The sequence below is a fragment of the Echinococcus granulosus genome (assembly GCF_000524195.1).
Source record: "Echinococcus granulosus chromosome Unknown EG_S00002, whole genome shotgun sequence".
NCBI lineage: Eukaryota > Metazoa > Platyhelminthes > Cestoda > Cyclophyllidea > Taeniidae > Echinococcus > Echinococcus granulosus.
Window position 1 is genome coordinate 2998 of NW_020170382.1, and position 15864 is coordinate 18861.

Below are 15864 nucleotides of genomic sequence, written 5' to 3' on the forward strand. Positions count from 1 at the left end.
TGGGTGAAACCACATCTGAGGGGCTATGTTCTGCAGACATAGAGCACACCTTCTCCAAATGCCATACAACAAATTGGATAAGGGTGTAGCTTCTGCCTTTGCAGGTTCGGAAGTGAGTTAAGGATGGTTCGTAAAACAAACGGACTCGAGTCACATCCATCACGCTTAACCGGCACTTTGTGATATGAGGAAACTAGTAGAGAGCACCATGGATAGGGTCCCACCAATGGGCTGGCCACACGTCTATCTCACGTACTTCACGAGCTTCTACAAGCACTAACGAACCATTACAACTGCCCACACTGGGAAATGCAGGCGATGTTAAACATGGCACAAAGTGATTCTTCTTACACGTTCCACAACAATTGTGTCACTGGCGGCATGTAAACCTTCACTGCTATCGGAATGCACCATCATTGGGTGATTCATCCTCCGGGTCAAGCCAGTTGTGGCCAATGGCTTCCCCTATCACAGTCCGCACATTCTCCAAATGCCATACATCCAAGTGTCCAGGAGTCCAACTTCCATTGCCGTGGAATGCGGTTAGGGTCGTGTTGTAGGGTGGAGAGGAGCAAATCCCGTCCACCCGATTATCACTTCAAGGTGGGTTCGACGTAGAAGGAAAGTGGTAGGGAAGAGAATAGACAGCTTATTTATTTGTTCAGCTCACTCGCTGCCATCACACAGCCCAGTCGTCTATCTGCATTAACTTATCTACTTCTCCAATAAATTTGGGGGAGCCTACATTAAAATTGTACCTGAGAGCAGTGTTGGCTAAAATGCGCCTGTGCTTGAGGATGCTTTCGGTCTACTCAACTCCGTGATTTCAGTCGCATTGTCAAACAGGATTTGTTGCGTTTCACTGTACCGGTAACAATGGAACGTGGAGCATGCCTTGAAGCAAAGGCATATCGAAAGAAGATCATTCCTAGGGGTTTGTCATCTTGATGCGACTGTTAGTTGCCAAGACGGAAGGGATCTGTTTCGCCTTCCACGCTATCGGTCACCTCATTTGGCACAGTGAAGAGCCCTCAATTCTGTGCGATTTGTGCCCCATCTCACAGCAAATCTACCCAGGTGTTCTTCTTCACCGCAGTTTCAGTTGCCCCGATGTCCGTTTCCTACACTGCTGTTGTTTGTTCACTGGTGAGATTGTAGAGATGTGGGAAGTTAATTTGCCAACTACACATTAACCGATTGTGGAAAGCAATATCTCCACCACTTTCCCAGAGGTCACCACTGTTTTAAAGACATCCTTAACAATAGGGTGACCCCATGGATTCGCTGCGATCCACGTGATAGTTTGCATGGCGATTCATCGCCAGAAGATGAGGCTTCGCCCTCATCACGTCCCACTAGTCTTAATAATGATGAAGGTACTGTCCCACAATCACCGACTGACTCCCAAATCCCCCCATATTTCTTCAGGTAGTGATCATTCACATTTCTTGGCATTGAACGACCAATTGAGAAATAAAACCCCCAACAGGGAAATGATGAGAGTCACAGCTTAGGTTTCGCTCCTAGGATCAAATTAGATTATGGCAGTGGATTATCTTGCAGAACTGTACATTTGAAAGTGCTTTCTGTGGTTATTTAAACGCTTTACCAACGCCAGGCGGTTTTACTTGATCACTGTGTGGAAAAGAGATGAGGGGACTTGAGAACTGCGAATGCCGGTGATAGCACTTAAGACATAAAGAATGTGGAGCCACTGCAATGCAGTCAGCTATGGACTCCTGCCCTATCTTCTCGGGCGATGAAGAGGAATAAAACACCTACTCTATGCAGTTCAGATGAGACCTTCTCCTCCCACCTTCTATTGTCAACACACACACACACACCAGACGTCAGTTTCACGTTTTGACCGCCAGACTTGGTTGTATTAAAAATTCCTGACGCTGTTTATTTACATGAATACCACATTCCCATCACTGTTATCCCCGATTCACCTCTGAAGGTGTACAAGCAACATGAGTGTCCATAACCAGTTGGAAGTTGGTCTAAGACAGATGACGCAGTGGTTGTAAGGCATGGGAGTCTACAACACTTGACAAATCACACAGCAGTAAGAGGTAAAGGAGGCCTTCATGGTCCCAAGCCTCATTAAACAATATTCAGATATCCACATCGGCAATGACAAGGCCATGAAATAAAAGCAGTTCATCAACTTACGCCATAGAGTTCGGAGAGTTCCTCCCACTGCTTTACGTTCTCAACAGGATCCTCCTCCTCCACCTCCTGCTCCTGCTCCTCTTCATCATAACCACCAGTGTCTCCATTCACAGCAGCTGCCGAGAAAGCGGCAATGAAGATTGAGGCGCGACAAGGAAAGAGGCGTTCCCGACGCCAACTAGCCAAATCAACAGTGGAGGTGTGAGGTGGAAGGAGGTACCGATCTCGAGCGCTGAGCAACGAAGGCAGCATATTCTCGTAGAGGAGCGCGTGACCCATCCACTCACTCACTATGGCGTCCACACGATCAACGCCAAGTTGTGCGTCCTCCACTTTGCTGTTTATTACTGTATGGTGAAATAGAAATGGAGGCAGGAATTGTTTATTTCGGACTCAATAGGTGGCACGACAAGTGCACTAGCCTGATTGAGATAGAAGCTTCAACAGAAGGAAATCACATTTACCAATACGTAGCCTCATTTCACATCAGGGCTTTTGGCGTCAAAAAAAGGACAACTCTCAAGAAGTGAAACAGTGCTTCTCTCCTGACATTTACACTTTCAACATTTAAATGCTAATCTCAGCGTTCAATGAATGCAGAGACTGCTTCGGTGCAGAAGAATTTGTCAGTAGGCATGACCGATCCAAAGGCGCCGTACTTCGCTTCGTCAACGCTGATGGTCAATCCACAAGCTTGTGCAGTTTTGTTGCTCACTTTGACACCACAGTGAGATTAGGCATCGGGTTTTCTGCGCATGAAATGATGAGATCCAGAAAACTGTGCTCTTTCCTGTCGAGGCGCTCCTTCGAATCAGGCCAGACCAACAAAATCCTTTCAGCTGATCAAAATCAGAATGCTGTCCTGGTGCCCAATGTGCACCAACTTTTCTAAATCACAACTGTTCTGGAATGATTGTGTTGTGATGTGCCCATCATTTCCACAGATATGTTCATCACTTGTGCAATATCTACCCACGATGGGTTGCGAGTCAAACTTGCATGCAGGATGAGGCATTCCACGTGACAGTTGAATGTTCACGGGATTGACTATTGCGACACCACGGTAGAGCTCGACACCGACGTACAGACGTATGGTCGTCTTCGAGGTGTGTTCACCATGCGATTAGGCGCATATATCCGTGGGTTCATGTATTGACGCCTTTATTTGGAGGAAACTTAGTTCATCACCATTCACGTGCCTGATAAGGCGTGTCCGGCCCGGCAGATGACACGTGCGCAGGTGGTTAGTGTACAACAGGACGTCATGACCACACACTATTGCATGTAGTGTGGTATCATTGGAGTGCTCGTCAGTGGCTCCACTTTCGAGTCAAATGTACTATTTTGACTTGAATGCCACTGTCTCTACCACCACTGTCTACGACACGGGCATAGGACGAGAATCAGCCCTTGCTCATTCGGTGAGAGTGTCGTAAGAATTACCAAGTGGACTTGTAGGATTCAGCAGAACTTCGTTCACCGACTATTGTCATTTACGTTACCAGTCCTCCACCTTTTCTGCATGCGTATAATTAGGCTGCCTTCACTCTTGCATGCACTATAACTTCATCGAGGGTGATTCAAGCCATGAAACGGCTGGCACAAGAGACCGTTCATTTGTGTAGTAGGCATTTTAATCGGTTTGCTTTACCGACTTGGATTAACGCGTCTTGAGTGGCTCCACTTTCAACAATGCACAGGAGAACTTTCTGCTAAATGTTATCGTCAATAATTTCCAAGGATCTTTCACAAAAGTACAATAAGCGGACCAAATTAGCAAAGTCGATCTGTTCCCCACCAAATCAGGGCACATTAGGAGACTCTTTACGAAATCCCAGACATTTGCCTATTAACAGGTCGTAAAACGGAGATTTTCCAGCAGACAACTCGAGACCGTTTGCGTCATTAAAATCGTACTTGACACAATCTCATAGGCTGTGTACTTAAACTGCATCCATGCCAGATGATGCTGGCGTTGAATTCCCCCCAATGGGACTACCCTCCAGATGACTTCATGTTACGTTGATACTTGGTCTGATGTGGACTGCTTTTAGCTGTTTAAAGATGGTTTAAAACAAGTGCAAAAAACAGTTGCAATTTGTAAGCGAACCATAAAAGGCGGCTCCAGTGATAAGCGAGGTGTTATGTGACAGGCTCCAAACACTTCCCATTACCTAATCATATTTTCAAAGGTATGCAACAGCACAGTGATCGTAAATTATGTGCAAGATCCCATGCTCGTCGTCTAGCTTGCAGTATAGCCTGACGATCTATAAACGTTCGCTCACCCAATGTTCCAAAGAACCACGCATCAAGCGTGCTAACTGAAACCCCCCCCCCACTTCGGGCTTCAAGGTAGCTTGCAAAAGTGCCCAACTAGTCCCAAATCTGGTGGGCTGTACTCAACACATCATCTCCATTAAGTGTGAGCGTTAGAAAGCGACGCCTACTCACTCACAACTTCTGGCCTCTCAACTACCCTTGTTGAGTATCAAATGACCAAACGAATTCCCACCACTTTCGGTACACCACGTTGCAATAACTTGTTTTGCAATTTGTGGCCCGGTTGCTGCTAGATTGACTTGTGATGAGGAATGGCCTTCGCATTCCAACGTTCGTGAAGCGAGTGGGCTTATCACTGGCCATGCCCAAGCGACCCACTGCCCACTGTGCGTAGCACACACCTACGAAGTAGGAGGTAGCTACTGTTTTACCGCATTCTCCTAACTGCCCCCGCTATTTCTTCGAGTGATGGTTAGCATCTTTGTGGGAAATAAGAAACAATGGAGAAGAAGAAGTACCAAGATGAATCGCAACGGAGAAGTCCTTTAGTTAGCCAGCTTGAATTTTATTAAATATTTCCAAGTTTACCTAATTACTGTTACTAGACCCCTTATTTTGAGAAGCGAAACATAGCCCTAGCCACGTTAGCTTCGAATTCTGATTGTTAAAAACCCCACGAGATTATTACTACTACTTTATCGCTTTGATACATGGGATTGTGGTAATCACGCAATCGGCAACCATTCACTAATCCAAATTACCGTGCAGATTTGGCAAGTCGTTTGGACTGCCTACACTGTTTAGAAACTGGCATTTAAACAATGGCCTATTCTGCTCAAAGCTTCAAATAACGGCAGGCCAAATTCGTTCACTTAGGAATGAACGGGCTACGCAAACATCGCTGCAGTAACTGTAAAACCAACTGGTATTAAACGAACAATCTACGGGTCATGGTGGTCAGCTTCATGCCTTGGAAACCGATACTCGATCACACTTATGTGACGCCACGAGTGCGTCACACATATGTGACGAACCCATTTGAAAAGAAAATCAGTTGATTTATGAAAAAAAGATAAAAGGTAATTATTGTCATAAGAGAACAATAAAACGGATGGACTGTGGTAACCAACATTCCCCCAACATCTCTGGTTGCGAATACACTAGTTGTTTTGTTTATGCGGCAATCAAAATAAAAACATTCTAGGCCTAAGTCCTCTGTGTGAACATGTAACCTCCTTAGACTGTCCATGCAAACCAAAAAAGAGGCAAAATTCACCTGTGATGCGGGAGGAGAAATTGTTCTCAGCAATAATTTGTCGAGCAAGGTGGCAGAGTTTGGCAACACCATCGAGAGCATAGACATGAGCGGCGCCAGCCTTGGCGCCGAACATTGAGAGGATGCCCGTGCCGCAGCCGACGTCCAACAGCACCCCACCCTCCAGACGTCGTCGGGCTCGTGTCAGTGCGAGTCTGAAAGCAGTAGAGTGGTCCGGTTACGAAAAGATACAAAAGCAACCATTGCAGGAGTCCATAACACAGCCTTTTCAGGTTCTATATTGTCATGCCAAGAAGACAGAATTAAAGGTTAACTTTACCTCGGAATAAAATCCTCCGTTAAGTGTCCAATTCTTCTCGGTAAACAGTGTTAAAGCCCATCATCACTAATACTTCAATTAAACTACATTTCTCTTCAAGTGGATGTTTCGGAGAGTCATTATGAATGGAAAAAAGTTGTTCAAGCATTATTCATACAATTACCGGTTACAAAATGGTGCCCAACCGTTGAGGACGCAATTGGGGAACACAAATTACATCAACAATTCGTGGATATCGCGAATAAATGCAACGTGAAAGCGGCTATGGTGGAAGAGGATATATTCACTGAAAAATTGACGAGAAAATCACCACTACCGTTATTTGACTCCTTAAACGAATCGAATAGGTAAGGAAAATGTGTAGTGGGAAGGGCTTTGGCGGACAAATTAATCGAACAAGGGAGGAAGATGCGAATTCCACCTCAGCTTGCTTGCGGCAGTATGGTTAATCACCTTTTCACGATAAGGAGGGATTAATTGCGACGACTTCTTCGTGGTAAAAGCGCACGAGCATCGAATATGCTGGATGAAGTACCGTATCCAAAAAGCCAACAGTATATATTTGCAACCTCAGCGGTAAATTGACTTCATCCGGTACCATTCCATAACCTCTGTAAACTTAATTGGTCAAGTATATAGAGCAGAAAGGCCAAAAGGGTTAATCGCACGGAAAGATAATCGAGTCTTCTTAGGGAAAACGCCCAAGTGTGCGCGGTTTTCCCAACCATCGCTGCTGCTAAAGCTGTGAACAGTAGGTGGACCAAAAGGCCTTCCATTATCCACTCACACCCACCGCATTCACTAAGCTTTCTTTCATCAATCGACCGCGAAATTTATTCACCATGTCAAACACCCTTCGCCACAAGTTCATGGCTCCTCTGGATTATTCACAGCCTGCTGACACAAAGAATTTGCTATCACAGGGCTAGTAAAACTGCCTTCGATGGTTTGGGTGAACAGCTTATTGCCTAAATGATGTATCATACGGCAATATCGTAGTAAGTGCGCAGGCTCCTCACTCCGTACAGTTAGTACTTGTGTCTCACCAGGATGGCCTTTCAGTCGTGCCTATAGCCCTTCAGCCTTGCTGCACGTAAATGATAGCTTGTGTACACAGAGGGAAGATTTGGAGCCAACATTTCCATTCAAAAGTAAACGTTACACTTCTGAAGCATCTTATTTACAGAAAATGGAGCACCCACAAGTTACTAGCTGGATAGAACCCAGGCAGATGTGACTGGGTGGCAGTGAAGTGAGAATAATGTATCAGGGAAGAATAAATGCGAAACCACTTTAAACCTTGTTTTTACAACTAGTGGCCGACACACGTAATAGCCTGCACATTCCCCCCTTCTCCAATACAGTTCCCAAGCAGGAGAGAACTCCAGATCCAGTGGAACTGCCAAGAGGGATCAGTGACGATGCGGTCAAATATCTTCTCATTTACAGGCAAATTTCGACTACTGATGTGGATGGTTCGTGGGTATTTTTGTCTGTAAAGCACCGACCACGGTGTGGTGGCCGACGCGGGAGATTGGCAAAGAGGAGCGCCGAGGAAGACACTCAAAAGGAGAGGGGGCTGCGTAATCCTTTAATTGTTAGTTTTACGCCCCGTCTCGGTTTCGCAGGCACTTAAGACTCTGCGATTGCACTTCCAATGGCCCGAATAGCCTCCAGGCCATGCCGTTTGCCTCACGGCCCTTCTGTACGTCGACAATATACATTCAATCCTAGTATTATGACTTCCTTCGCCTTCAAGGAAGTCGAGGGGTGCTGCATGAGTTTAAAGGCTCAGCGACAACACGTAGGTTAGACGTGAGATTTTGTACACGAAAACATGGTAATTATCGTTCCCTGGGGAGGTAGAATTCACCTGCCGCGGGAAAATTGTGGGCACAAAGCCCATTAAACGAGGCACATTATTGGTGCCCTTTTAAACAGCAAATTCCGACCATAGAAAAGGCATTCGTGGCCTCGCGTCCTAATCCTTACAGCAGAATGGGAAGCGAAAAAAGTTGTTTTTTGAGTGAGGAGCAAAAACTTTACATTCCACGTTTGGGGGAGACGATTTTGTGAAGAAAGGAATATAGCCGAATCGTTCAAGTAAGTGATGAGAGCTTTTGGCAAAACATGAAGGACTGTTCATTTACATTCCTAGGGGGAGCATTGAAGGTATGAAAGAGAAGTGACATGACAGAATTGCGCCAGCCATCACTGGATAAACTTCGATTTCTGGGAATTTGATGCCTTAAATTGTGCGTATTTTAGAAAACCCACCCCAAGTGGGTCTATACATGTCAAAAAGTTGTGGCTTCCATCTTAAACGGAGGAAAGATCCTCTCGAAGATAGCAGAAGCAATGTTGCCATGATGAAAAGCGGGGATTAATGACCAACTTCAAAGAGAAATTCCCATTCCTCCCGAATAACATGTCTAAAAGTAGGGGAAGGAAGGTATGTTATGAATGTTCGGATTTCCGTAGGCACATACCAGAAAAGCTATTGGAGCAACTATTTCAATCTTCTATTCTCTCTCGTGGCTGATGTTTAGTACGACAAGATCAGATTATAACAATTCAAAAAAATTCTATTACAATGAAAACAGCTAAAAATGTGAAATATACCTCCTCTGCGATCCAAGGGACTGAAGCTAACCTGGACAGAAGGCTGAACGGCACCGAAGTGAGAGCAGAGCGGTAGGAAGAGAAGCTAACCTAGGTGATTCATCAAATAGTTTTGTTTTTAGACAAACCTTCCGCTTGTTCTAGAACGCTGGCCGGACTTGGGTAGTAAAAAGGCAGTTAATGGTGAAAATACAGCCTGTAAGGGATGACGAGATACACTGCTGTAGTTGTTAGTGGATATGTCCTAACAGCCCCTCTACTGAGGCAAAACCGAGACACATAATACATCTTTTTGCTGCAAGACTAACAGTTCCTTGTAAATGAAATTCGACACTGCGCACAGGAATTAGCATACAAACACACGCGGGAGAGACCTGGTAATGCGGTAAGTGTGTGCTTTTCGGGTAACAATCCGCGGCATAAAAGAATGGTACACCACCGATTCTATTTTGGACAGTGATCATGACGACATTTCTGCACCTAGGTCATCTTCCCGAGTGAAATAGAGTGCCAGTATATCAGTCAAACCGTGTACCTCTCTAGTTTTATGGGGCTTTGAATGGATTTGGAGTTTTATGACACCAAATCAAGTTATCTAGGGGCTCTTGCGAACTAGCAAACTATTCCAAATACAAAAATATACCACGTACAATGTGAACAAAACCTTGAGATAAACGTGTGATGCATACAGGACAAAACTACTTCACAGTTGTTCCAAAACCTTCACAGAGCTGGAGGCCATCTATTGAAACCGGGGATGACCAATCCGTAAGTGGCTGACAAACTTTCCCCCTCCTACATGCCGCTTTTACAACGGTAAATGAAGTCGCAGGCATCCACGGAAGAACCAATGCTTAAAAACAGAATGACACGTAAATTATTACAGTTTACGATAAAAATGGTTGCATAGGGGCAATTCGAAAATTAAACACAAATGAAGGCATAAGTTCAAAGGGGAGACGAGTTACTTCTCCGACGCAAAGACCTGAGAAAGACTACAGTGAAACGTCATAACTATTTACCCTTGATGATTTCACTAGGGGCGCCACATGTGTACCGCGTAGTCTTTTTCAGTTTATAATGTCAACCGTTGAAATAAATCGTGTTGCAAGTGGATTGATTGAGTTGGAAACGATCGAATGAAGCAGGGTGTTCTTGACTTGAGAATAACCACACTTTTTAGCAGCAGCTGAATGGGTCAGTCTCGTAGTGAAAGTGTTGATGTCACTTGATCTCTGGTGGCCGATTTTCCTCCTAAACTCTTGTAGCGAACATGTGACTTATTTCTGAATGGGGCAACCGGCCCCTTTATATTTCAATCCCCTAATGACCATAGACAGGGGTAAATCTCCCATTTGCAAGTCATTGTCGAATGCACAGAAACGTCTCAAGAATTAACATTACTACGATCAAAAGACCTTCGTAGAAGTCTCCGAAAAGTGTTACGACGTCCTCGAAAGTGGGGAAGCACTTCGAATGAAGACTAGGACCTACCAATGAGTGGGATTCCATAATATGGACGCAACTACTAATATATGTATATGCCCATCCCTTCTTACGGATGTTGCGATACTCCGATTGTTTGCTTAACTCGTCGTTTTGGCACTTAAGGCTCCGTGATTGTACTTTGGCTGAGTGGAATGGCCTCCAGGCCATGCCAGTAGCCCCCATCCTAACCCTTCTGTACGTCAACAATATATGTTCTACCCTAGTGTTATGTCCCCTTTCATCTTCAGGGAAGTCGCGGGGCGCTACAATGTATATTCTGAGAGAAACTGACCTTCTTATACTTAAAGTAACTGTCCGTCTTACATGTATCGACTGTAAGAGAAGTGGTGATTGAATTAAACAGACAGACGAGTATTTCTTTCAACTACAAGGCTCAAACATTTTGGACTACAAATGCCTAATAAACCATAGGAAAGTTGAAAATGGGGGCTATTTTATAACAAAACCATCACCTACTGGTACGTCAATGTGCGAACTTTGTCCGACAGCATGAGAGCATGAACATCAGTGAAGGAATATGACCTAAAATGAAAAAAGGTACTCTTTACCTCAGGAGACACGAATACGTTGAGAAAATTTGAAAGGATAATGTTAGGCTGTCCGTAAGCTTGGCACTGCACGTATGCGAACCCCCAGTTAGCTATTAAACGCTGAGAGTCGTCCCAAAAAGCTTCCAACCAAAATTAAAGGTAGACTTTGTGCAGCATTAACAACTGTTGAGTAAACAAAGCAAATGCGACACTCACGAAATGCTGTCGCTTGGAATTATGAAATAACAGGACACCTAGTTCAGATGCTCTCAAACATCAACCGGTTAAATATCTACTTCGCTGGATTTACCTGGTTCACCTATTTCTCACTAAAGCTCTAAGACGATGTACTTGTGAAACTTGACATTCGCACTTTGGAGGGATAAGAGTTCTCTCAGTAACTGCTTGAGATGAAACACCGTGATACAGCGCCATACTTGATCTAACCCGTCAAAGTTCACTTCAACTCCTCGCAACACCATGAAGAAGCTAAACTCTATCACTTACCTTGAATTTCCATGAAAGATGCGAGTAACAACTAACATTTTCGAACAAAAAACGCCAAAAATAGTTTTACGAGACTTAAACTACCACTCCCTAAGCTGTTGACAATGAATTTTATTTGTCGTAACATATGGGACTTTGCCAGCAATGGGGACAATGAAAAATGTCCGCTGCCTTTACACCAAATTTTTTGGAGAACGTTCACTGCAAACCATAGAGTGGCTGAAAGAACATTGCCCGACAGTATGGAGCGAACATTGAAGTCAACTTCGATAGAATTGCATCACAATGGGAAGAGACCTAGAGAAAGTGGATGCAATTCGCTATCCTTTCTCTTTTCTACTGACAACTTTGTAACGATAGCAGGAGCAATAACAAGGTGTCATGGTCAACTGCTGAACCGTAATGCGCTCTAGATGGTACTTAGATGGCGAGATATCCACACTCGTACGTGTGGTCAGTTGGATCTTGTCTAGGTTGTCAATTAGAGGGAGGAGATTTGCACCAGCGGTACCAATTTCTGACTGTGCAGGAGGGTGGGGGGCAATCAGTGCAGATGTTCTAAAGCGCGACAAGCACCTCATTGCCGCAACAATTTGCAATGGTAAAAAGGCGCAGCACAAGTACCTGAAGTATAATTCATCGTCTGATGTGCTGCTAGCGCCTTTGTTCTACAAGCAAATGAAGAAAGGTACTGAGGGTGGGATCAATATGCGGTTATCAGGTACGCAAGTCAAAATGACATGAGAACCTTGGTGATCATGTGTTCTCTCACAAGATGTCAATTATGAACTTCATGGTTGCACTTTGATAGTAAAAAAACTATCAAATCTGAGAAGCATACCTTTGACAAAGCTTCATGGTCGTCGTCGTCAATCTTTGATCGTTTCCTTGTAAGCGCCTAAGGAAATAGGGTAGGGAAGCAGTAATCCAGTGAACACCCAAAGTTGCTTTTAGGCACATAAAAACGCGCACATAAAAGCTGGAAACTGTGATCCATCCCATCGGAGAATCTCCTTTACTAGGTGGTGGAGCTTGCACATCTTATCTCTTTCAAGCCTGAATTTTTTAACATAAACATTAATGTGTATCACTGGAATAGATTCCCATTCATGCATTTCTAACTCCACTTTTCCATGGTTTTATATCGATAGCAAGTTAATAAAACAAAGTAACCACAAAGACGTCGAACAAAAATCAAGGTATACTATATAATCATATGGTGAATGGGGGCTCAGAAAACATTTCTCATACATTCGTCACAAAAAACACTTCAATGCATTATTTAACCTAATACTTGCTAAACCAATACAAAATACATCACGAGAGAAAGAAATCAAAAAAAAAACGCTACATATCTTTGTGTCTCATCAATGGAGGATGTCAGCGGGGGAGAAGACTATGTGATAGAAGACAAAAATTGTAAATCCAGATTAAGAAGGAGGGGCAAATAAATGCTTGAAAGACTTGTCAAGTCATTTCCTTCTATTGAAAACAGGAGCCGCCTCCTTGGCCTCAAGGAGAGTGACAGGGCGCTCAATAATGGCGGAGATGGCATTCAGCCAATAACCACGTTCCTCCTCCGAGGCAGCGCAGAAGACAAAGGAGCGATCGGGGGTGTTTAACGTGATGGGAAAGTCCGTTGGCACCTTCTTCCAAGATTTAGGCGGCTTGCCCTGCACCGAATAGCCGTCTCCTGATGCTCCGATGAATATCTCGCCCTTGGCAAAGGCCGACTGTGGTGTTGAAGTGTAAAGAAGCCAGCGCTTTGTCAACATTACCCAACGTCGTCGGAAGGCGTAGCTAGCATCGGGACCACTCTTCAACAGCCAGCCGAATTTCCCAAGGTCTGAGGTCAAGTATGAGACAATCTCATCCATCGAAACCTTTTGCCCTGTTCCTGAGAGGTGAAGTCGCAAGCGTTGGTACTTACACAGCCGCAGAGTATTGTACCAATTGAGGATCTCATGACTGTCCTCACTTCGAACGAAGATGTGACGGGTTGAGTGATCCTGTACGAATTGAATAAGAGCTGTGTTGGGAGGCACGCCAAAGGCCTCACAATCCACAAAGGTCATGTTGCACCGCTCCACATCGATACACTCTTTGGGCTCGGTGTCCGTCAACTTTACAAAGTACTTAAAGGTATTCGTAGTAGAATTGATTTCAAAGAGGCGAGGAGCGAATTGGGCTGCATCGCGTAACTTTTTGAGCAACTGGCCACTCTTTGTGCTGTTGGAGAAACCCACTTGAAGACCCTGGGCACCAGCACCCTTGCTGAATGCCCGTACGATGTACTTGCAGTGCACGAAGGCCTCACGAAAGAAGGCTGGGCAGGTAGGACCAGGCCAAGGGCGTCGATAGTAGGTGGGAAGTTCGGCCTCAAGCTCTTCGTTGACCTGGCGATTGCCATTGCCCGGGAGGAGAATTTTCAGTTCCGCTTCAGTTGAGGAGCTTAGGGAGGCCAATGATCGCCATCCGCCGCCCAGTTTTACGTGAGTCTCTAACGAGAACCGGGAGAGTAAGTGTCAGTGAGAACGTACCTGTGCACTCCTTACAGATGAATACGGAATAGTCTGTGGAGAGACCAAGAACACACGTGGACTTGCAGTCTGCACAAACGCTGTTGCCATCCGCATTCAGGATAAGATCAATAGGCATCTCTGAAGCGAAACAATTACACAAGCTAAAGAGTGCGCAAGGATTCGGTGCATTTCCAAGGGTTTAGAGGCTATCAGTAACCTGTGTTGTTGTGAGGCGACAAATAAGCATTATCTTTTGACAAAGTAGATTTTAAAAAAGAACAATTGAATTGAACCCACCAGGCTTTTTTTCTAACTTCAGCATCCTAAAAGTCCCCGAAAAGCAAGGAAAAAAGGGGTAAAAGAACGAATTTCCAGAAATCAAAATAAGGCTTGGAATGACATGAAATAAACCGATCAAATTTGGACAAATTGAACACTGTATAAAGCAAACTAAGACAATGCAATAGACGAGCCATACACTTCATCAAAAATTAGACATTTGGAGCATAGGATCATGGAATACGACTCTTGTAAGTCCAAATATCTAAATTAATATCTGAGAAAAGTTGGTAATGACATATTTACGTGAGAAGCTCTAATCAAAACAATAATATCATCCTTAAGACTCAAAAATTGTAGTTTCAACACTTCGAATGGACTTTTATTGCGATCGTGACACGCTTAAAGAATTAACTACGACTGTCTATAGATCAAGCAGCTTTCAAAATGTCTCAAGCCTGAAGAAACGCAAAGCAAGCTTCGAACTCAGATAAACTTCCACTTCCGCCAATTGGCATAAAGTATCCACCAGGGGTGTTGCAAAAAGGAATGTAAAGTACACTATTTAAAATTGCAAGTTTCAAAATACTCACCTTATGCACAACGCATACAACAGCGAAAGCTATCCCAAATGACCTAGACAAGAAGGACCTTCAGTTGATGCAATAGATAACGGCAATATATTAATATCGCAGTTGTTTGTGCCATTTGTTTGCTTAAAAAATTGTTAATTCTTCAAAAGCAGTTTATAAAACTTACAAAGACCAAAAAATTTCTCCGAAGTTGTCTGACACTTTGACATCTTTCATTTGATTTAATCTTAGCAAACTGCCTCTTCCCTGTAAAAGCAAAACGAGTTAGTTTTGATAGCAATATACCATTGATGTCTGTTAATCTTAAATTTCTGGGGCCTTTGAGGCCCTATCAGTTCCTTGGTGCAAATGTTATGACGCAGTAGTTCGATGCCTTCCCCAAGGGCATACCACGCTATAGGGTCCCGAGACTACCCTGAAAACATTAGAAGACACAACACTCCTACAAAATATGCAAATCTAGCATACAGTAGGGCCCAAGGCTACTGGCTCAACCCAAACGCCAGCCCACATGGCGAATTACAATGTTCAAATCACAAATTGGCCCTTTACCAAAACCGAGAGTTAAACAAACAACTGACGTAATGCGTAGCCCTCTCCTCCTCTGAGCGTCATCATTAACACACCCTTTGGTCAACTTTTTCTGCCAGCTACCAATGCTGAAGGATAACAATTGCACTGGCCTTTGAATTTCTATGGGTCTGAGGGCATACTTGAACGCGATGTCACTGACATCTCTTGGCAATTAAAGCGGACCTAGAGTTTCATCCTGTATGGGAACTAGATTTAAGAAGCTTAGAATTATGCTGACTATCACTCGTGCTCACAGCTATACGTAGGATTAATGGCCCAAACATATATTTATATGAGAAGGACGCAATTTAACTCAGTTTCGTGGAGTGGGATTTCGCGTCTGACTTACCTTGCCACGTTCAACGCAGCTAGCAGAGAAAGGGAGGTATCACAAATTCATATTATCCATATCTTTGTGCAGGTATGGTGAGAAACTCCGCAACAAAACTTTTTAGATGGTTTACGGCTAATGTCTTCTTTTTCGCCAGTAGTTCTCCAGCAGAAAGCAGGACTGCAGTAGTTACCAAAGGTAGAGGTCATTCTCAGCCCTTTCCATTATTGGTTGTCAAGATTCTCTCTTCTTCCTTTTCCGCGCAGCCAAGAACGGTCGCTTAGCAGTAGAAACTAGAAAAGATTCCCTTCAAAGTTGAGTTCGCACTCCACGCCCCGAACTTTT

General features: G+C 44.2%; 1 protein-coding gene across 1 annotated transcript in view; it reads right to left on the reverse strand. All coding sequences in view use genetic code 11, as the record gives it.

Annotated features, from left to right (window-relative positions):
- The window catches only part of EGR_00410 (Protein arginine N-methyltransferase), a gene marked incomplete at both ends in the record, with an annotated part of 18577 nt that extends 2980 nt beyond the window's left edge, over nucleotides 1-15597 (reverse strand). The window contains 11 exons of the mRNA XM_024489659.1: nucleotides 2176-2522; nucleotides 5735-5928; nucleotides 10641-10706; nucleotides 11846-11889; nucleotides 12063-12119; nucleotides 12715-13721; nucleotides 13762-13879; nucleotides 14616-14658; nucleotides 14782-14861; nucleotides 15538-15556; nucleotides 15581-15597. Coding sequence (XP_024355656.1) covers nucleotides 2176-2522; nucleotides 5735-5928; nucleotides 10641-10706; nucleotides 11846-11889; nucleotides 12063-12119; nucleotides 12715-13721; nucleotides 13762-13879; nucleotides 14616-14658; nucleotides 14782-14861; nucleotides 15538-15556; nucleotides 15581-15597 — 1992 coding nt within the window. The remainder of the gene's footprint in view (nucleotides 1-2175; nucleotides 2523-5734; nucleotides 5929-10640; nucleotides 10707-11845; nucleotides 11890-12062; nucleotides 12120-12714; nucleotides 13722-13761; nucleotides 13880-14615; nucleotides 14659-14781; nucleotides 14862-15537; nucleotides 15557-15580) is intronic.
- Nucleotides 15598-15864: the final 267 nt, after the last annotated feature.